This window comes from Anabas testudineus, chromosome 18, assembly GCF_900324465.2.
Source record: "Anabas testudineus chromosome 18, fAnaTes1.2, whole genome shotgun sequence".
Classification (NCBI taxonomy): Eukaryota; Metazoa; Chordata; class Actinopteri; order Anabantiformes; family Anabantidae; genus Anabas; species Anabas testudineus.
This window is the reverse complement of record NC_046627.1, coordinates 25,473,206-25,496,069: the sequence shown is the minus strand read 5'-3', so window position 1 is coordinate 25,496,069 and position 22,864 is coordinate 25,473,206. Positions and strand designations below refer to the sequence as shown.

Genomic DNA, 22,864 nt, shown 5'->3' with positions numbered 1-22,864 from the left:
ATCCAAGTGGTTTTGCTAAAACTTAGGATGCCTATACTGCACCCTGATCCCACTCCCGAAACCACTAATGTCTTTTAAAGCACAGAATAACACTAAAGTACTGCACAATAGTAGAGCAGTGAAGTGATTGCTTTATACTGTATACATGATTACTGTACATTCAGTGAAACTGGAAATATGTGACCATGCTGCATATTCTTGTTTATATTGGACGTTACATCTCTGCTAAGTCTTTTTAGGCAGTTAAGTCAGAGAAGCTCTACATCACCCTCAATCACCATTCCAGCAGATTTTCAGCTTGCTACGTTATTTCCACGTTGGATGCAAGATACATGGATGTGCATATTCAAAAGGAGGTGGGGATATTAAATCTATGTTTAAGAATGCCAGATATTCCTCAGAGCATCAACATAGTTGCGTATGCGTGCACCTCCTCACCTGATTTATTCACACTGATCTGGGATACCTCTGCTTGGGAAAGAGCTACAGTGCCTGTTTCCACAGAAATATAATGCATGAACACAACATAAACTATTTTCCCCTCTTTCCTTCTCCCCACTTCTGCTAGATGACGTCCCCTTCCGTCTTCTCTCTCCATTGACTATAAATTTCACCCCGTGTCTTTGCTATTGAATCATAAATCATAAATTCCCTTCCTCTCTCTCTAGCTTTCCCTCTCTTTTTATTACACAATAGCCCAGACCTTATGTCAGAGGGCGGTCATGTTTAAAATGTTTGTGTGTGTGTGCGTGTGTGTGTGTGTGTGTGTGTGTGTGTGTATCTTCTACCCCAACCCTTCCTGTCGCCCTGTGTCCCCACCCGAGGCTGCATCAGTAGGTTTGTCCAGTGTTACACTCACACACGAACACACATACATTCAGCTAAATGTGCACACACTGGATTAAGCCAACACACACACAGACTGCACAGTACGTACACTCAAGGGTACAACAGTGAAACCTAATACTCCTGCATGCACCAGTGCTTATAGTCTGATGTTCTGTTAAAACTCAGCCTGAAAAAGCTACAGGTCCACAATATGTTCACTTTTAACAACGACTGTGTTGAACATTTATTCCTGCTACACATTTGTTCCAAAAGGTTAAGTTCATACGGCACAAACAGATTCATTGTCACCTGATTGTGTAACTACAGCCCTGTATGTTCAGACTGTGGACCCCTCACATGTTTCATGCTTTAAAATGTTGGCGGGAGATTTATCTTAGGTGTAGACAGTAAGTATAACCACTTTATAGAAACCCATGCTAACACGCTGTACATGGATTTGCACTGTTGTGACCGTTATTCATCTTAATGAGAGAAAACAAAAGAAAATACATTTTTCCATTCATCTGTGCTGTTTAAAAGAACCTAAGCATTACATTTTATTTCTTGACCTTAGAAACAGCAGGTCACAAACCAAACTCAGCTTTAAGTTTACTTTCTTGCTTATTGTGTGCAAATCTGTGTTGTTTTCATGGAATTGTGCATTAAAACCTTTACATTATTTGGAGAACCTTCACAATTTCTCATCTAACTCTATACATTAATTCTTTCATCTGTGCAAAATCAAAAGTGTGTACTGCAGTACAAATTGGGGTTATGTGACAGGCTAGAGGGTTTTCCCATCTCTAGCTAAGCTAAGGTACAGTAACCATCTCCTAACTGTAGTTTCATGTTTAGCATACAAATACAGTTATTAAAGTGGTATAGATTTTCTTATCTAACCCACAATTAAGTGTATTTAAAGTGTATTGGCCAAAATGTCAACAATGTTTTTAAACATGCACTAACATTAATATAAGTTAAGCTTTTAACCTTAGGAAACTCCTAATATTGTCACTGTATGAACAGGTTGTCGAGACTGTGGGCTATTTTAAGGAGCCGTGTGGAGACCAGCATCTTGGATTGTGTGTGTGTATATGTTATGGGTGTGTTTCTGTTGCTCGACGACCTCCTCAGTCTCAGCGAGGAATGCCGCATAGAGGTTTTTTCCTGTCACCTGACCCCATCACTTCCTGCATTGGGCTTCCTGTATCAGGACTCCCAAGGAAAAAGGGTGAAGCTGCACCTAGACAGCGACTCAAAATCTATTTCATGATTGGGCCTCTCTGAGGTGATGGAGAACAGTGGAGCTTGACTGCAGCCTCCAGTTGATTTTATGCAGCGCTAACAACTAAACAAAGATGTCAGGCAAATGCCCAAATAAATTAGTGAACCAAATCTAACAGCAAGGCTCTTGAAATGTTGCCACACCACTGTTAATGTTAGTCATTTGAAAACTAACTGGAGCAAATTAATGCGGGCAAGTGATCAAATGAAATGGATGAAATAAAACAACATTAAAGAAAAGAACAGAGAAAAAGGGTCGAGGCAAGACACATGTGTAGCACAATAAAAGAGGCAATAAAGAGAAAGAAAGGAGAAACAGAAAGAGAGAGGTGATGGCAGGATCCATGTGGGGCCTCTTGGTTTTTGGACAGCAAGGGGAGACATGCCAGGTAATGGCTTCCAGACACACACACACACACAAGCACATACACAAACTCTCTAATTGAATTGGAAATCTGACAGCACAAAGAGATTGAGTGTATGTGGATGTGTGTGTATATACCAGAGGCCTTTTCTATTGCATGTTCAAGAGATCTAACTTCCTCTGCCCATTGGGAGCAGGGCTGGTTGGTCTCATGGTGTACGTATGCGTGTGAGTGTGTGTGTGTGTGTGTGTGTGTGTGTGTGTGTGTGTGTGTGTGTGTGTGTGTGTGTGTGTGTGTGTGTGTGCACGTGCGCTAGGGGTTAATGTATGCTTTCAATCATAGCTGTAGTGGGGAGAAATCAGATCCCTGCAGCGTTAAATCCACACACATACACAAATCTACACACACAGGGCATTAGAAAGCTTATAAACATCAAAAGAGTGAAGCAAATGCATTTATCTATGATTTAACTATTAACCAGACAGATATTATCCAGAAGGGAATAGTTTGATATTCTGGGAAATGTGCCTATTTACTAGCTAACATTGACATGAGAAGACTGATACCACTCTCATGTAGGAGACATAAGAGCTTAGCAACAGATATAAATTAGAAATAACCGTAATAAACGGAAACATATGAAAATAGTATCAGTGCTATTATTTAGCTCAACAAGGATGCAAAAGCACATATTTCTTAAAGCCAGAGTGAGTCACCGCTTTTCCTCCCTTTTATCAAAGCACTTTCAGAGGTGTTCACTGAAAAGATGAAGCGGTGGAATGACGTTTATTTGTTTTAGGTTGACCCATCACACCTGGCTGCTTCCTGCTTTTCTTTGCAGAGTTAGAAGGCTGTTCATAAATGTTAACTGAGACGCTATCTAGGTATGAAAACAAACAATCGGAAGGAGTCAAACAGAGGAATGAGCAACAAAACGAAGCAACAAGTGAAGAGAAAAAGGGAAATGCAAGATTTAAAGTTGTGCGAGATGAAAAAGAGAAGCGGTGGGGAAGACAGGAAGAGCTAATTAAACAGAGGAAGGATAGATGGGGAGGAGCGGGAGGGAAAGGCGAGGTCAAGATGACTTAACTGGGATACACTGCCCACTCAAGATTACTCCACCCTCAGCAATTTCCCTGTGAGGTAAACCCTCCAGCACCCCCCCCCCCCCCTCCACCTCCTATGTGCTGTCACAACCCTCCCACTCCTGCATATGTGCGTGTGTGTGTGCGTTCATGTGTGGGTCACCGCTTTTCCCTGACATTCCTGTGCACCAGCGGAGAGACGGGCTGCAGATCTAACTCAGAACTTCATTTGGAAAAGTAAGGATTTTAAAGATAAGACAATGAATCCTCTTCCTTAAAGCAGCGGCTCGTCCGTCCATTCATCACCTCTCACTGTGGTTTCTTTTCATTAGGGAATTCCAGCTTTAGGAAATCCGCCTACAAATCAGCTGGGAAGTCTTACATTTCTAACAAGGGGTTTCTAGAAAAGCATCCCCTTTCTAGGCACAGTTTCCTCTTGTTTCTTCTAGTCTCCATCCCTTTAACTGGAAGTGGGTGGAAAAGAGTTTAGAAAAGAGTAGAGGTTGGAAATACATTTGGAGAGGCAACAAAAGGACAAGGTCGTAGTGTTGCAACAGCAAAAAAAGAGGTGAGTTAACATTAAAGAAAGCTATTGCACTCATAATGTTGATGACATGTCGTTCTTGTACTGGTTTCTTTTTATTTTCTTAACTATAAACTTGCATTTTTGTACATTTATGCATGTATGACTTTGCTGTAACTGTCCTGCCAGTAAATGCATAGTTATGTTTACAAAATGTCTCCGTAAACTTCAACGGGCAAGAGTTCTATTGTTAATGGTGCATAAAAGTGGAGCGTGTTGCCCAGTCTGTCCCTAAAGTCTAATGTAACGTCTCGTGGGAGTTATAGCTGATTCTTGGTCTGATCTCCTGCTACATGTCTGACAAAGAGAAAAATTAAGAAAAGGTTGCGGGTGTAAAACATCTATTGCACATCAAGCTTAAAGAGATGATATATAAGAGAAAATAAAGTAGCCCGTATGAAAGAGACATAAGTGGAGAGATGTAGAGTTTCATGCTCGAGGTTCTGGTTTTAACATCCAATAGTAAGGACAGCCACTAGGAAAAGAATACAAAGGACGCACACATGCACGATCAGACATTATATTTGAATGTTTCAGCTGCATGCTTGAATAAATGCACACAGATGTTGCAATGCAATTTACGTAAAGAGAGGACGTCAAGCGAACTTATGGTTCCTTTGTCTGTCTGTCTCTCTCTCAATAGACACACACACACACACATTTACGCACAGGCACTCACAAGAACGAGATTTAAACAAAACTCATCTTTGTTTCATTGCACTCGTGTCTTAAGTCTGCTCCTGGTTCAGATCACAGAGTGATGCGATGATTCCCAGTGCTGCAATTCCATACAGAGAAACACACGCTCACAGTGCTGCTTTCACTGTATATACAAGGACACTCAAAGACAACAAAGTAGATTATATAAACATACAGAATAAATGCACACACATGCGCTGGATAAGTCTTTACTAATTGTATGTTGTGTAACAACACAGAAACATGCAGCTTCTCTGACTTGTCCACATGTTTCTTGTTATGGTCTTGGTTTAATGTGATATTTGGCAGACATTCCAGTTCATAAAGTTACATCTGAAAGCTTCCATGGGCTGACGGTCATAGTAGCTGCAATTTAAATTCAAGTGCACTGTGACATTTGCTGTGAAAAATGGTTGGGGTGTGTCTTTTTGACTTCCTCTCCCTGGCTGCTGAGCATCTTCGTCCAAAATTGTTTCTCTCTTTACCATCTAATGCGCTACGTTTATTTTCCAGCATTATGTTAAAGGGTCGAATTCTACACTTGTTGTTGATACAACAAATAAGTCTTTAGTTCCCACTCATTAATCTTAATTTACTGTTCAATATAGAGTGCTTATAATGTTGAAGATAGTGAACGAGGAGATCTCTGAGGACACAGCACAGGTCATAACTGTGTGCCTGTGCAATGGCTTTCTCTATTTGTCTTTCTCTTATTAAGATTATTGTTTATTGGTATCTATTTACCACTCGATAAAATAATCATTAACTTAAAGGTGCACTAATCAATACTTTAATTCTTGCATTGTATTACTCAAAGTTATAATAAGCAATTTAGTACTAGCATGAGACACAAAGTCAATCCACTCTGCTCCTCCCTGCTCTGCAGTTCACCTTAGCACCAAGCCACATTTTGGTATCTTTCATCTGTTTTGGTTTGGAGGCCCGACAACTATTGTGCTGGTTCACTCTAGCTCAGAAGTAGTTCGTTTTATCAGAAGTGAAAGAGACCATCAAATTCTTTCTCTCTGTCAAACCGATAAGATCATTTATAAGACACGAAGCGACGTTTTCTGCATAACTGCGTCATGTTGCTGTCGGTGTGTTTCTCTGCAGATCCTGGCTCCTGTAAAGATGGCTGACATGGTGCAGCCAGACTCAAACAGCCTGCAGATACTGGGTGAGGCACATCCACCAAATTACTACGGCAACACAGTTAAAATGATTCACTTCTCCTTTATCTTTTGGAGCATGAACACGTTGACCTTTCCATGTGCCTCTCCCACTTGGGAATATTACTCACATCAGATTCCAGTGACATTCCAGTCATTCCACTTCATTACAAATATTCAACTTCAGGTCTTGTGTGTGTGTGTTTATGTCTGAACCTCTGTTTGTTTTCTATGTTTTTGTTGCGTGTGCACTTATATGTGTTATGATCAGGCGTCTGATGACAGTAGTAGAGAGTTTTCCAATGGCTGCATATCATATTTAACCAAACAGGTTATTTGGCTATTGTGTTCATTTTCCAGTGGAGTACGTGTGGCCCTTTTCCAACACTGAAACACATTTATAGTGAGATGTTAATAGTTTAATGCAGTTTTAAAAGCCACCGTTAGGTGCTGCATATTAGTTTTATATCTCTCTTCTTCTCTTCTCATCTCCTTGTACTGAATTTATTTCTAGGTGATGATTCGTCAGTCCCATCATCGCCTGCCACAGTTAGAAATGACTGCAGCATCACACCCCTCACACCTTCACCCTCACCGGTAGCTATGCACACACACACACACACACACACACACACACCACAGACATTCCTCTGCACCCTTTCTACTTGTTTTTCTTTATATAGCGCTCTTAAACATGACCTACACAGCCACATCCACTTCACACTGTCATTAGTGGTTTATAATAACACTTGCAGTATACTCACAGTTTAAAGTGATGTGTAGACTTGACGCATGTACCCAATAACTCTGTAGTAGAGAGATATAACAGACCATTTTAGGCATAGTTTTTGAATTTTCCTAAACCTACTCTGCATTGAATCAGATGTACTCTTTTTTTCTGTCTCTCTTTCTCTCAGAGGGTGGAAGTTAGACCCAGGATGGCGTGTCCATTCTCAGTTGTTGTGGCGATAGACTTCGGGACGACCTCCAGTGGCTATGCTTTCAGCTTCACGCAGGACTCGGAGGCCATACACATGATGAAGTATGAGTTCATATTCCTACATTCACTTTAGCTCCTATTTTTATTTTCAGATGATTGATTTTTTCCTTCAATCCATGCAGGCGCTGGGAGGGCGGTGACCCTGGAGTGGCCAACCAGAAGAGCCCGACGTGCCTGCTGCTGACTCCTGAATTGCGCTTCCACAGTTTTGGGTTTGCAGCCAGGGATTTTTATCATGACCTGGACCCAGAGGAGGCCCGGCACTGGCTCTATTTCGATAAATTCAAAATGAAGATCCACAGCACAAGTGTAAGAGAATGAGAGAGGGGACAAAAGTTTACATGATATATGCAGATTTAAAATTGCACTCAATTGTAATGTAATCACTGCAACAAGATGAAAAATGACATTTCTACAGGTTAAAAAAATAAGAGTTAACCACTGTCACACTTAAAGCAGAAGGACAACTTTGCGCAGCAGTGTTTCAGCAAATGTGGTTGTTTACGCTGCAGGACCTCACCATGGAAAAAGAGCTGGAAGCAGTCAATGGTCGGAGGGTCAGGGCCATTGAGGTGTTTGCTCACGCCCTGCGCTTCTTCAGAGAACATGCTCTAAAGGTCAAGTTTAAAACTCTAACTTACATTATCGTTGCTTTCATATTTGCATTCAGACTAATGAAATACAAGATTGATTAAATCAATACTCTACAGTATGTTGGGGGGTTTATGAGTTTATGTTTGAGTCCAGGAGAAAATAGGTTCATATTTGGATACGTTTTTTAGCAAATGTCACTGACATTTTCATTAATTCATGTTACAGGAGGTGAAGGACCAGTCGTCATCAGTGCTGGAAGGAGACGAGATAAGATGGGTGATCACTGTTCCTGCTGTGTGGAGACAACCTGCCAAACAGTTCATGAGAGAGGCTGCATACCTGGTAGGGACACACGTTGTACTGCAACAGATAGGTGGATCCAGGCAAAGTAATTGTAAAGCTCCTCCAAATCATGTCATCATCATGTACAGTAATCACTTTGCTCATACTACAGAGTTTGTAGTCTTTGTTGACCTGCTCCTCCAGACTCTAGATGACATAATGACAAACTTTAAACTGATGATGTCATCTCCAGAAGAGTGTTTCTTCTTGAAACAGAGAGATATTTTAAAACAGGAAACACTGAACTAGACCCACAGAAAGGAAGTTGAAAATCACTGAAGTTGCCCTTTAAGTTATTTTTAAGTTTCCAGTGAGTTCAGTTCAGTTTTAGGTTTTGGTTTTTATAATATTATAACTATTATATATAAATTTTACTTCTTTTGCACAGTTAATTTTTACATATTTATACACCCAAATAAACAGGGTTGTCTCTCTTATCTCATGAAAAGTGATTGGAGACGCATGGTTTTGGCAGTAATGATTGTCCAAAGTGTGGTCACCATCGTGTTATTTGAATAAAACTTTCCACAATCAGAGGACTGAGAACCTAGACTCAAGATATCCGCACACACATTCACACGGAGGATAGCTGTACACTTGCATGTGTGAGTGTGTGTGTGAGAGAGAGAAACAGACAAAGAGGAGCATGAGATAAGGGACTTCTGATTAATGTTCCCATGAAGATCACTTACTATACACACACAGTCCTCCTCAGTGTGCAGCGCATGTTACAATGACTTGTGGGAAGTGTGCGTACATGGACAGGAATGCAGGAGTCCTGTCACAGTGCACATGAATGAGAACAGACCAACCTGTGTCCATGAATTTAAATCCAGTTGTGCAGTGCACATTTTTCAATTAACGCCATACATTTCCTTTTACTTTTTTATTCTCATTCACACACACTCACACACAAACACATCTATTATCATGTACGCCGTCCACCGTGAACTCACCATGGTACACACAGTACATAAATAGTCTCGTGCATGCACACTTTTACATCCACAGACATACACACACACCCTGTGTTGTATCCTGGCTGTCGGGGTGTGAGTGCTTCCTGGTGATGATGTCATCAGGGGTGAACAATGAGCGAGACTGGCGTACAAACACAGGAAGTGGAGCCCAGACCCGCCCTGCAGACACACGCACGCACACACACATGCTCACACACATGCACACATCATTTTAAACACTCTAGTTCACTCCTAACGAGTCAAGACCAAAGCTTCTATGCTGTACATCTTCTTGAAGCCTGTTTTTTATAACCATCTCTAATTTGAGTCAGTTTCTCTCCCTTCTCCACCTTTCGCATCTGTTAATATTCCTCCATATTTTTTTTATGTTGCACAGCTGGCCATCAGGGCATGCAGGTGTTTTGCTCCATGAGCCATCTTCTATTGTTTTCATTTCCATCTCCTCCTCTTTAGCTCTCTTCTTCAGTCCCCTCAGTACCCCAATAAAAATAAGAGAATAACAGGATAGTAAAATGCTGCTTGTAAATGTTTCTCTCCCTCTTTGTGCTTTGCCCCATCCAGGCTGGTCTGGTGTCTCCCGACAGCCCGGAACAGCTCCTCATTGCCCTGGAACCAGAGGCTGCATCCATTTACTGCCGCAAGCTCCGTCTTCACCAGGTTCTTGACCTGAGCCTGCAGCCAATCACCAACGGCCTTGAGCTTGATGAGTCCCGGCCCTTTGACTCCAGCTTCAGGCAAGGTAGTGAAGAAAGAGACTGCGTGTGATCCATCTTGTAGATGTTGTGGTAGCATAGGCATGAAACCAAACTGTGTTTCTGGAAATGCTGTTGTTTGGTTTCACTTGGGGATTGTGGTTTTTGCAAAAGATGGATCTGTGTGCGTCTGAGAGAAGCAGAGGCTTGAGAGAAGCGAGATCACTGGGGGTGAAGATCTGATTTCTAATGCTTTTCAAAGTATTGCCTCAGATGACTTTGCAGTTGTGTATGTGTGTGTGGTTAAACCCAGGCCCGTATGACCCTGGACAGGCCATATGTGTTATGTAGAGCAAACAGAGAAATGGGGGGAGATGGAAACATGAACAGTGGGAGAATGAGGAGGAGAGTTGTGTTGTAACAGGCCACAGAAGGACTCTTTCTGCAGGACCAGTTGCCCCTGAGTGGGCCAGCTATTTTCTTCGATAAACTTTATACCGTGCAAGAAATGTTATAACACTTTCTTCAGTGTTGCAGCTGTAAGAAATGTTATGTTTTGCAGAATCAGGAAGAGAAGAAAGATATTCCTACAGCTCAGCAAAGAACTACCAGGGGAACAAAAAGAGGAAAATATGTCTTAAACACACTGTATCTTCAGACACCAACTTAATTTAGCTTAGTGGCTCTGTTTCAAATGAATCTCAGCTGAGGTTTGGAGTGCATTTTGCACAGAACGAGGGCTGTGTGTGTTGACACTTATACACACATTCGACAGAGTGTGTGTAATTTACACAGGCAGTTGTAGCAAACAAGAGCTACTTTCAAATACACACATACAATATGTTAGTATTGTATCAAGCTTTAAAAAACCCAAATAATACCTTTAATTGGTTTGTGAGCAATGAATAAAAATTTGAAAAGTTGAAAAAAGTTGCATTCAACTATGATAGAGCTTAATCTGTGTATACACGTATTCACGTTTATTTTAATGTGATAATTATCTGATGTAAAATCAAATGAAGTGCTCCAAAGAGCTGAAAGATGCTACAGTGACAATTCTCCCCAGGTTCATTTGATCCATTGCTAACATTACGATTTTGAATGGAGTAGTCTTAAAAAAACATTTTTGGGACATTTTTTAATGAGGGAAAAACAAATCTACCAAAAGCGAGTGCACGACAAAAGTGTGAACTTTAAAATATTCTAATTGCCTGATTGGTCTCTCAGACATATTGTCGTAGTGTAAGTGTAAAGTAGAGCGGCACTGAAATCAAACAGTTCTGCTACAGAGAAATGCCACTAAAATACAGCACTGGAACAAAGAGCAATTTCATGCTGGGGAAAAAAAGCAGGCCGATGCATAATTCAGCGAGCAAACACGCTGTCCAAAATCCCCTGCACAGGCCCACTTATACATATGCAGAGAGTGACACACACAAGAGGCACACACTCAACACAGGATATTGTAATTGGAACAAGGTGCAGGGAGACTATGATCTCACCACCTCCTGCCCTCTCCTTCACTCACTTTCATTTTTCATTCTTTTCCCTCCATCTTCCTAACATTTGTGCTCACGTCCTCTCACACTCTCTCTCTCCTAAGCTTTGTTTTGCCAGGTTGTACTCTTTGCAACAAGTCTGCAAAAACAAGCCACACACACACACAAATACACACTCATGGAGACATGTTTGCATACAGGCTCACATTTGGCATCACAGTCAAGGTTTTTTACTATCTTTAGCTTTTCTTCCACCCCATTTCTTTTCCAAATATAGCACCGGGGAGCCATTAACACACACACACACACACACACAAATGCACAGTGGTTGTCTTTTTCTGCTGTTTCATGTAAATGGTTTCCAGATTTGCGTTCCATTCATCACCCCCATACAAACACGCACACACACACACACACACGGATGAAATCAAGGCCTGCATGATTGTGGTGTTCTTTGTTCAGCTTCATTTACTATCTACACACACACACTCATACATTCACATACATGCCGTCCTGAATCATCACAGGCCTTACACAACTGTAAGAGAACTTTCTTTCGGCCTAATGTAGGTCACTGTTGCTCAACAAGTCTATAGCTGTTATAATTATTCGGTTCTTTCTCTCCTCTTCAGATTTTTGCGGTGTGTGTGGCGCCCATGCGATTTGATGAAACCGAGTAAAAAACGCTTTTACTTAAATCATACAAACACTTTGCTTCAGGCTGTCAAACCTATGATTTACAATATGACTTCCCTACTTTAACATCAGGGCCAGCACTGCCCTCACTGCGTTTGCAAACAGGGTGTTCAGTTGCGTGGATGGAGGCGTATAAGTGTATCTGCTCTGTCAAACAGGCTGTCAGGTATTTAGTATTTCTGTCAGCTTTATTTGAATGTGTTCTGTTTTTGTTGGTCTCCAGCCATAATATTAACCTGCCAGTCAGGCACTTTACTTGTCAAGAAGAAAGAGACAGTTGAAATGTGAGTGTTTTTCATTTCCAGCATATTGTTTCCATCATGCAGAAACATTATGACTCTTTTGGTACATTTTCCTTGTTTTACTTGGACTGAAAGACCTACACTTGAAATGAGGTATAGTAAAACATTCATCTTGTAAGTTGAACTTTAAAGATGAGTCCGTTTTCGTTTAAGCAAGTTTGCAATGGGCAATAACTGAAATGTTTGAATAAGAGTAGAGCAGTGCAAGGTGGTGAAATGGTGATGACTCTGAGGACCTGCAGTTGGAGAGAGTCCATGAAAAGTCTTGATGAATCATTTTATTTAGAAAAGGGGGCCTAGGGGGGCTGTGCCCTCTGAAGCAGTCAGTATGGAGAACTAGAAGCAATAGGCACATGTTTTAATTTAGGCTCACTTGATCTGAACTTTTTAAGCAAAGTCAGAAATACTGCAGGAAACCAATTAGCTTAAATGAATCATGTGTGTGAGCAATATAGCTGCAATAACTGATATATTTGTACTGTATATACAGTACCCTGCAAACTAAACACTGACGCGTGATCACCTTTGAAGTTGTTACAGTGAATAGTTTCATTTACACATCAAGCAGATATGGAGCAACATAAGTCGTCCTTTAAATTCAGGGTTAGCCAGTGACGACTTTACTTTAATTTTATTTCCACCATCTCGAAAGACAAACTGTTGCTGTTGGTGCTAAGTAGGTAGAGTGTGGATCTTATGGCTTTTATGAGATGATCTTTAGTATAAATAAAAATATTTCTGTTCTTTACCAAGAAATAGTTTCACCAATTTGTTTTTAAATTTAAACATTTAAACCTCACATATATGAACTAAGTAAGACAGGACGCTGTGCTTACTGTCTGAAACTTGAACCTTTTGTGGATTATTAACATTATTGTGATTTCCTTTGAACTGCTTTCAATTCATTACAAGTGCATGTGAAACAAAAATCCTATCCAAATATCAAAGGGATAAAAGCTTGAATATGCTCTGTGTTTGTGTGTATTTATCTTGATGTGTGTGTGTGTGTGTGTGTGTGTGTGTGTGTGTGTGTGTGTGTTTGTGTGCAGCGCGGGAGCAATTGAGGCGATCCAGACACAGCAGGACCTTCCTGGTGGAGAGTGGAACCGGAGAGTTGTGGTCAGAGCTGCAGACTGGTAAGGCTGAGTATGTGTGTGTGTGTGTGTGTGTGTGTGTGTGTGTGTGTGTGTGTGTGTGTGTGTGTGTGTGTGTGTGTGTGTGTGTGTGTGTGTGTGTGTTTGAGACAGACTGAAGGACCACACATGTTTGAAATGTTGATTGATGACCCTTTAACCCCAGCCGGCTGACTATGGGAATCAGACACACCTACTTCCACACATTTCTACTGACCCTGTATCATTTCCTCTTTCTCCTCCATTCGCCGTGCTCTTGATCGCCCATATCTGCAGTATCTGCACACCAGTTTGACTTGATGTGCTCAATAACAGATCACACAGCTTGTTGTTGTGGTTTATTTAACTGCCTCTGACATGGGAGCGTCCTTATGCAAATCATAACACCTGTCACTTATGATATTGTCATACAACAGAACTTAAGTATGAGATCTGACGTGGGACACAAAGGCCTCTTAAGTTTTTTAAAGTCATATTGCAAGAGAACTACACTACAACACTACACACAACTATTAGGGACAAAATCTGGACAATCCAACTCTTCCACTTCACTGATTTCACACAGTCTTTTCTCTCTGTTGAGCTGTGACAAAGATTTGAAGCGCCACATTCCCCTGCAGACCCTGTTGACCTGCAGACCCTTTACACCCTGCTCCCTTTCCTGTCCGCACAACCACACACACTCTTGCATTTTCTTCTCTCAGCTCATCACTACCTGTATTTCACGGTTTTGTTCATTTCTGTTCGTTGCATTCGTTCTCTTTTCAGTCACTGGCATACTCGCTCTTACACTGGCGCTTAGGGTGTGGTCAGTTGTACCAGGGAAAAACGTTGCAGATCTTTATCACACACACACACACACACACACACACGCTCACAGAAGGGCGCGCAGTAATCACCGATGCCTGGAGGTTGTTTATGTTTGACAGTCTGTTTCAGAGGAAACACACACACACACACACACATTCTGAAAATATGACTGTTAGACATGCCACAGAAATTAAAATACCTCATCTTACTGCACTGCATAAACAGAATCTATGAAAATACGAAATGTTTCCCGAGCACATGAGCATCAGTAGATTGTGTTTTTTTTTCTGCCATGGTTTAGGTGACAGGTACATTGTTGCAGACTGTGGAGGAGGAACAGTTGATCTGACAGTCCATCAGATTGAGCAGCCACAGGGAACTCTTAAAGAGCTCTACAAGGCTTCAGGTACAGTATTTCACATCACACGCTAATACACAAAATTCCCAGTTTCCAGCAGTGTCCAGTGCCATGTTTCTCTCTCCCAGGTGGACCCTATGGCGCTGTCGGTGTAGACCTGGCCTTCGAAGCCATGCTGTGCCAGATCTTCGGTGAGGACTTCATCCAGAGCTTCAAAGCCAAGCGGCCGGCAGCCTGGGTTGACCTCACCATCGCATTTGAGGCGAGGAAGCGGACGGCGGCGCCGGGCAGAGCCAACGCCCTCAACATCTCCCTGCCCTTCTCTTTCATCGACTACTACAAGAGGCACAGAGGGCAGAGTGTGGAGGCCGCCCTGAGGAGGAGCAAGTGAGTCTGTCTGTGAGAGATGTGTGTGTGTGTGTGTGTGTGTGTGTGTGTGTGTGTGTGTGTGTGTGTGTGTGTGTGTGTGTGTGTGCGAGGGTTGAGTTTGTGATGGAGTGATTTTACCAAAACTGCGTCTGTAACAGTGTCCGTTCTCACTCTCTCGTGTGTGTCAGCATGAACATAGTGAAGTGGTCGTCCCAGGGGATGCTGCGTCTGACACAGGAAGCCATGAACGAGCTCTTCCAACCCACCATCGTCAACATTGTCAAACACATTGGTGAGAAATATGCAAACGCAGTTCTGCACATGCACAAACGCTGACATGCAGATATTAGCACAGACGCAAAGGTGTGTAAAACAAACTGTTCTCCATCTCACTCCTCTTCCTTCCCTTTCTCCCAACATTCTCCTATTTTAACTACAACCGCTCAACCCTTAAATGCAAAGGTACAGAGCAGCAGGACAGCAAAACATATTTAACACATTTTTTATGGTTTACAGACGAGCTGTTGTCTATTTACAACAAACAGCAGCTTTTTTTAGGGTTATGTTTCTGTTTTTATTCCTGATGGATAGTTCAAGCCCAGCATTGGTCACTTTGTCTTCACTCTGTTTTCATCTGACCCTCGTTTTAAGAGCCAAAGTGAACTTAATAGATCTTCCTCTTTCTCATTCCTCCGACAGAGGAGCTGATGGCGAAGCCGGAGGTGCATGGCGTGCGCTTCCTCTTTTTGGTTGGAGGTTTTGCAGAGTCGCCCATGCTGCAGAAAGCTGTCCAGAAGTCACTGGGGCAGACGTGTCGCATCATCATCCCCCATGACGTTGGTCTGACCATCCTGAAGGGCGCTGTGCTCTTCGGGCTAGATCCCACTGTGGTGAGGGCTCAGGAATAGCTGTTAGTGTGAGGGTATCTCTTCAAAGCATCATCTAACCACCTCTCTGCTGCAGGTGCGAGTGCGTCGGTGCCCCCTGACGTATGGCGTTGGCGTCTTGAACCGTTTCATTGAGGGGCGCCACCCTCGTGACAAACTCCTCATCAAGGATGGCCGTGAGTGGTGCACCGACATCCTTGACCGCTTCGTCTCCGTCGACCAGTCTGTGGCTCTGGGCGAGGTCGTGAGGCGGAGCTACACGCCAGCTCGTCTTGGACAGCGAAAAATCATCATCAACATCTACTGCAGCGCCACAGACGATGTCACATACATCTCTGACCCTGGCGTCAGGAAATGCGGGACGATAACTTTAGACTTACCGGAACCGTTGCCGCTTCCAGGCGCAGTGGGAGGGGCAGGAGGAGGAGTCCCAGAAAGGAGGGAGATCAGAGCGACCATGCAGTTTGGAGACACGGAGATTAAAGTCACAGCTGTCGATGTCATGTCTAACCGCTCTGTCCGCGCATCCATAGACTTCCTGTCTAATTGAGGGGGAACAGGAAGTGGACACAAATGTTTAAAAACACAAAAATAACTGACTCCAAAGATGATGATTTTAAAAAAAGCGGTACTGGGCCCTACATTTTTTTTTAACTCACATCTAAAAATTCTGATTTTTATGCTTTACATTTACTCATTCTCAAAAGATCTTGAGAGAAAACATTTTTAAAGTCCTGAAAAGAGCTTTAACGGACTGAGCAGTAAGGATGACCGGGCTCTGCACAGGAAAAGAAGAAGTGAGTTTGTCTGCCTTCTGGCTCCAGTAAAGAGTTTGTCATGTCACGCCACATAATGCGGTCCCAGGTATTTCCTGCCTAAAATATCTTCAGAGGAACACTTGCCTGAAGCCAAAGTCAAGCTGGAAGCGAAATACAACTTTCTAGTGCAGTGAACGAAAGAGATCCTGCAGAATACTTCAACCTGGAAAAAGCTAATACTACCTAGAGTGAGACTCACTCGTGTCTAGTGCTACAGAAACTGTTATCCCTGCCCTCACGTTATTATTAATACCTCGTTTAAATCCTATTCCACTATCTATATATGAACTCTCATTACCACTTGCACTGTGGCCTTATGTAATGTGATTGGGATAGTGCGCCCCCCAGTGCAGAATGAACTGAACTACAAGCTGAAAAACAGTACCACATCAGAAGATCCTTTGCTCGTCCTTAGAAGCACTGTTTTCTTATTACATCATTTGAGTGTCTCTAACAAAGTCTAAAATAAGGAATATTTTATCCATTTGTCTGAAATAAGACTTAGCAAATGTGTTATCCTGGGAGCCTAAACTGTACAAACAACAGAAAAAAATATTAAAGCTGCATTGATTAATTTTTGTGATTTGGGGAAAACAAATCAAAGTGTAAATATTGACATTAGTTGCCTTGTCTGATAATTCTAGGTAGGTTCATCAAACCGAGCACCACCCTTCACATTACACTTGACTAAGTGCAGCTTTAAGGTGAATTTTTGCACCTGGAGACATGATATATCACATCTAACCCTGTGACTAGCTTTGTTTAATCATGTGTATGCTGTAGTAAACTGAAGCCATGTATAGAGTTACAACCAAGGTGAGAACCACACCACCTTCACAGTGACTTGTTTGTTTTGACCTCATCTCTGTTTTGTTTTTTTAAACTGCACTGGTTGCAAAGAGAAAATGTCTTTCCTCTTCTTGTCTAATACATGGCTATACAGTTTTCAAATACATATAAATAATAAATTCACTATTTGTGACTGAGCCATTTTTAATAATCACATTCTTCTTTTAACAATAAAAGAAGCATTTACCATACACCACAGATAAAAAACATGCATTGTCCCACCTTTACCATATACACATAAATGACACGAGTCAACAGTATGATTTAAGCTGTGAATTTATTGATAAGACTGATCCAATAAATAGCTTCACACAGCGTAACCGATGATGGTCCAGAACTGCTCCACATCCTATCAGTGCTTTACTTTTCATGTTACAGAACTCATATGCAATGGCACCTTCAGCTCAGAGAGGACAAGCTGACCTAAAGGGAGACGAGTATTTCAAAAGAGGGAATGATTTCAACATCCTTTTTGTGTAAAATGGCTACAAGTGGAAGATACAGAGCTTGAAATGTTGAACAGACAATACCATGTCAAAGCCTAAGTAAGAAAAAAAAAAAAACTACAGATGAAAAACACAAGAAATGTCAGCCATTTTCGACAAAGTCAAGAATCTGCCTTGGAACTGTAAGATGCACTCCTCATTTCCCCCTTTTGTTTGTTTCATTACACCTGCCATTCGCAACGTTTCTATCCTCACGTTATCCAGAATTCAAATCCAAATGCAGGTCAAACGTGCTAAGCTGCATTCAACACAACCTTCATTTACACATAGCCGTAGACAAAAATCATCAACCTACATTTGGATTTTAATCCCAGTTAAAAATGGGGTTTTGTTCCTGCCTCGTCTTAGTGAGCGTGGGGTCTCCCACGGCCTCTGCCCCTGCCGACACCACCCGGAGGTGCATCCACAGAGCTCCGTGGGTTCTTGATCGTTTCATCCACCGATAGGATAAGGCAGGCTGCCTCGGACGCCGCTGTTAGCGCATTGATCCGCACAACGGATGGTTCCCAGACACAGGCAATGAAGTTGTCTGCAATGTCTTCATTATTGATGTCCACACCGTACCACATACCACTCTGCAATAAGATGAAAGAGAATAGACACATTTCTAAAACTGGTCCATAAAAGCACCTATACACCAAATGTGCTTCAGTCAAAGTGTTGATCAGGACTAATTGTGTGTCCTACCTGTGCGTGTTTGGCGCGCAGTTTGTTCAGGATGTTGGTGGCGTCAAAGCCAGCATTGTCACACAGCTGTCTGGGAATGACCTCCAGGGCCTTGGCGTATGCTCCAATCAACAGCTGTTGTTTTCCAGGGATGGTCCTGGAATAATCCCGCAGGTACTTGGACAGCTCCATCTCTATGGCTCCTCCACCTGCTACGATGGAGTCGTTCTGGAAATGGCGTTCACAAAACAGTCAGCGCCTTGCATTATGTTAATCAATTGAAAGCCAAAACAATAAAAATCTATATGGTGGAGAAATTAATTTTGCACACAGTACAAATAACGTATCTATGTTCCTCCGCTTATTATGTTACCCACACATCACTATCTAATAATATTAATTTTAGATAATATTATTAATATTAGATACTAATATTGTTGAGAACACAGACACTGCCTAAAACGTTGGCAGGTGTATCTATCAGTGTTTAGTGCTTTTACTGTGGGCTATATTCAGAAGACACAGGTTTTAAGCTGTTCATTTCAATAATAAAAATCTAAACATACTCAAAGTAAAACTTTTATAGATGTGTATGCTTAATGTTTGGGAATAGTCCTGTTTTTTTCTGGACAACTAAACTGAACACAGAGCTCTCACGTTAGCTGCACACAATAAGAACCCGGCTGTCCACTGACCTTAATTGCTCTGCGTACGATCATGATAGCATCGTGCAGTGAGCGCTCTGTTTCCTCTGTGAACTGTTCTGCCCCACCCCTCAGGATGATGGTGCAAGTCTTTGCTTTGGGACAGCCCTTAAAGAAGTTATACCTGCAAGTACCCACAAGGTAAAGAATGTGATCATAAAGAAGACATTTAAAGTAACAAATAAAACAGATTAAAAAAAATAACATAGAATTCACGTCAGATGTAAATTTGTCCTCCTAACCTCTCGCCTCCAACCTGGACCTCCTCAAAGAGTTCACATTGTCCCAGGACGTCGTCAGTCAGTGCTCCTACTGAGGTCTGGATGGAGCCTCCACAGGCCTGCAAGTCACATTACACACAGTCAAACTAGGATGATCATTCTTTAAAGTACCCAAATCACTGCAGCTGCGTCTGGATTTATAATCACAGAAGTCAATTAAATCAGGCAACAATTTCTTTAAACTGAATCTCATGAAACTAAGACTGGTTTAACCCTATTTGTCTGTGCATGTCTCCTACCATCATGGTCCTCCTCAGATCTTCCTCCTGCACTCTGCCTGCACAAAACAGGTCTCGGTCAGCGAAGTACTGGGTGGCCACATCACCAATGGGCAACTTGGACAAAACCACCTTAGCTCCTGACTGATAGATCTTCTCCAGTTTGTCATACAAAATGTTCCACTCTGCATCCACAATGGCCTGGTAGTCCTGGTACACAGATACAGCAGGGAATGAGGTAAACAGACTCATTACAAACATTTCAGACATTAGTTTGGCATCTTAATCCTGTGATATGATCTCCTCATACCTCCACGGATTTCACGCGGACCTCAGCATTATCCTTCTCAGCTTTCAGCTCCAGCTCCACATTAAGCAAAGCAATCTTTGGATTCTCGTAGTGTTTTGGCTGCATCTCAAACCCAGCATAGGAGAAGGTCTTCTTGAATGCAACCCCAGAGATCAACTGGGAATCCTGCATGGTACATTTTTAAGAGGAATTTGAAATAGGGGGTTGTGATGTTTTTACTTCTTGTTTAACTTTCTTTTTAACTTTTCCTCATTAACAACCAGGTCTCCGACTGATGAACTCAAACACCAACCTCGAGAGCTCCGCCTTGGACCTTCTTGATGCCAATCATTTTCAGGGACATCAGCTCATCTAGAGACATGACAGCATCCACCACCATTTTGGAGAAGAAGTCTTTCTGTCCTGCAATTAACTTTGAGTTCAGGGCTGTGGCTGCACATTTCTCCAGCAGCTCCCTCTGCTCTCTGAGAGGACAGAGAGAGAGAAAAGACACTTATAAACATGTTCAACAACATCATTGATTTTATAATATAAAATGTAACTATCCATGGATATAAACCAAACATCTTGCTACTATGACACATTGAGTTTTGTGGCTGCCCTGTAAATAAATTATTATTAAAAACTCAGCACTCACTGTTTGTCATCTTTCTTCACAGAGACAGCGATCTCCTTGATCTTGCTGACAGCGAGGTTGGTGGCAGTGCGGAACGCTCTGATGATGGTCTGAGGGTGGAGACCCTCTTCCACATACGGCTTCAGCTGCTTCAGGAACTCAGCAGCCAGGAGGGTGACGGAGGTGGTACCATCTCCAACCTAAAACATGTTACAAAACATAAATACATAAACAATAACAATATTTAAAATTTTAACAGGTTAAAGCATTCATTTAGAGATGTTGTACTGTCCCTTATTACCACATAACTAGTATTAACCCTTTACACAAACACCAACACAAACTATTCACCTCAGCATCCTGAGAGCGAGCGATGTCCACCAGGGTTTTGGCTGCAGGATGAACCACATCCAGCAGTTTCAAGATGGTGGCTCCATCATTGGAGATTACGGCTTTCCCTGGAAAACACAAAAGGTTTTATAAGGGAATTTCAAACCAAATAATATTGTAATCCATTCACTGTTCAACACTGTCTATCACCTCTGCCATCCACCATCAGTTTGTCCATTCCTCTGGGCCCCAGGGTGGTCCTGACAGCCTCGGCAATCACCTGGGTAGGAAACATGAAAAGCATATTCAGACAAACTTTCTCAAAGAATGTTAAAACGCCTGCTACAAATAGGACATCTACACTTAAGAGAAAGACAGGGTTGTTTTCTGACCTGGCAGGCATTGATGTTACTGACGAGCTGGGAAATGCCCTGAGACGTGTCTGTCCCTTCCTTCAGCAGGATAATCGGTGTGGGCTGGAGGGGAGAAAAGGGATGAAGAAAGAGAGAAAATAAAAGTTTAAACAGAGAAACAACTTAAAATAATTCACATACACTTATATCACAATAATATTCTGAGTAACGCTTGTACACTTGTGCAGTGTTAGTTTGCTTCTTCAGGACAATAACAAAGAGAATGGTTAAAAAAGAAGAAAAAACTGTGAGAAGCTTTACGAACCAAATTCAGTTTTAGTGCAAGCTGCAAAACAACTGTTGTGTGAATAATGTGTTTTTCATTGATAACACCACATCTGAGACATACACCGTCTTTCAATAAAATTAATTTGTGACGTTTATTATGATTATTATGATGTCATTATACAATCATGACATCTAATAACCTTGCGTGACTGCTTTTTGTACAGCATCTATCAAACTTAGTTAACGTGCACAAATAAACAACAAATGTGATTCACTTTTGAACTTAGAAGTACTAGTTTTTTTTATGCTGTCAAAGTAAATTTGACCTTCTTTCATTTACAGTTTTAGGTGTGTGGAAAAACACTGACTGTGATGCTTCTGTTACCATCAGACATGCAGCTCTGTGTCACTGTCAAGCATTAGCTCGTTCAATAATACTTGTACCTTTACTTGTCAAACACCTTTTAATCGTGTATCACCTTTTTCTGATTATTGCTTGGCAGATCTTTAATGGCCAATGTTAAATGTTGCATTATTTATAGATCTGTAGCAGTCCAACACTGATATTTCCAATGCAGCTATTCATACAAAGAGTTTTGGCATTACAGCTAATTCATCACGTCACAACACCAATGGACTTTATTTGAACTCATAATATAAAAGTAAATGTCTTCAAAATACCGGTCCAAAGAGTTATCAACCGAATGCAGTATATATTATCTACATCGTATTTGCTGAAACATTAGCTAAAGTCACCGTTAGCATCGTATACGCCCATTGATACATGGTGACGCTAAGATGCTAGCAGTGTCTGGTTAAAATTAAAATCATTTTAAAATATTTTTTCACGGGAATACTTGCTTCGTAACACTATCAACACATGGTCTGCTAAACTAAGAATGATCCCAAAGTAAATGCTCGCTGAAAAAGTGAAGGATGGACATGGATTGTAAGTTAGAGTTCAACACATAAATGCTAGCTCACTCACCATCATCTTTGCAGTTCCTTCGAGAAGCTTTCGACCGGCATCCTATCCCACAATGCTTTTCGACAGCGACAGTCGTTGGGGATATGTTCAAGAACATACTATAATATTTTATCAACGATTTGAATTTTCTTTGTTTTCGTTTTCTGCACTAAAACACAGTCTTACTAATGAACAACCAAACGTGTTTAGTCACTAGTATGTGTTCAGTTGCCTATTAAACAAACGGTATGGATTAAGTTATCATGTGGGAAATGTAGTCATA

General features: G+C 41.7%; 2 protein-coding genes across 2 annotated transcripts; one reads left to right on the top strand and one right to left on the bottom strand.

Moving 5' to 3' along the window:
- Nucleotides 1-3,691: 3,691 nt before the first annotated feature.
- On the top strand, nt 3,692-17,905 carry hspa12b (heat shock protein 12B). Its single transcript, XM_026352987.1, has 15 exons — nt 3,692-3,799; nt 3,895-4,130; nt 5,958-6,021; nt 6,528-6,610; nt 6,931-7,055; nt 7,136-7,322; nt 7,526-7,630; nt 7,833-7,949; nt 9,491-9,668; nt 13,168-13,254; nt 14,363-14,467; nt 14,548-14,806; nt 14,977-15,080; nt 15,488-15,678; nt 15,752-17,905. The coding sequence occupies exons 3-15, from the start codon at nt 5,976-5,978 to the stop codon at nt 16,223-16,225; spliced, it is 2,061 nt and encodes a 686-aa protein (XP_026208772.1). The 5' UTR covers nt 3,692-3,799; nt 3,895-4,130; nt 5,958-5,975; the 3' UTR covers nt 16,226-17,905.
- Nucleotides 17,601-22,660, bottom strand: cct7 (chaperonin containing TCP1, subunit 7 (eta)). The gene is made up of 12 exons (XM_026352988.1): nt 22,603-22,660; nt 21,366-21,449; nt 21,184-21,253; nt 20,995-21,101; nt 20,665-20,843; nt 20,320-20,491; nt 20,028-20,192; nt 19,739-19,927; nt 19,461-19,558; nt 19,210-19,342; nt 18,536-18,742; nt 17,601-18,423 (listed from the first exon to the last, which is right to left on the bottom strand). Exons 1-12 carry the CDS (start codon nt 22,606-22,608, stop codon nt 18,193-18,195), a joined length of 1,641 nt encoding a protein of 546 aa, XP_026208773.1. The 5' UTR covers nt 22,609-22,660; the 3' UTR covers nt 17,601-18,192.
- Between the last annotated feature and the right edge of the window lie 204 nt (nt 22,661-22,864).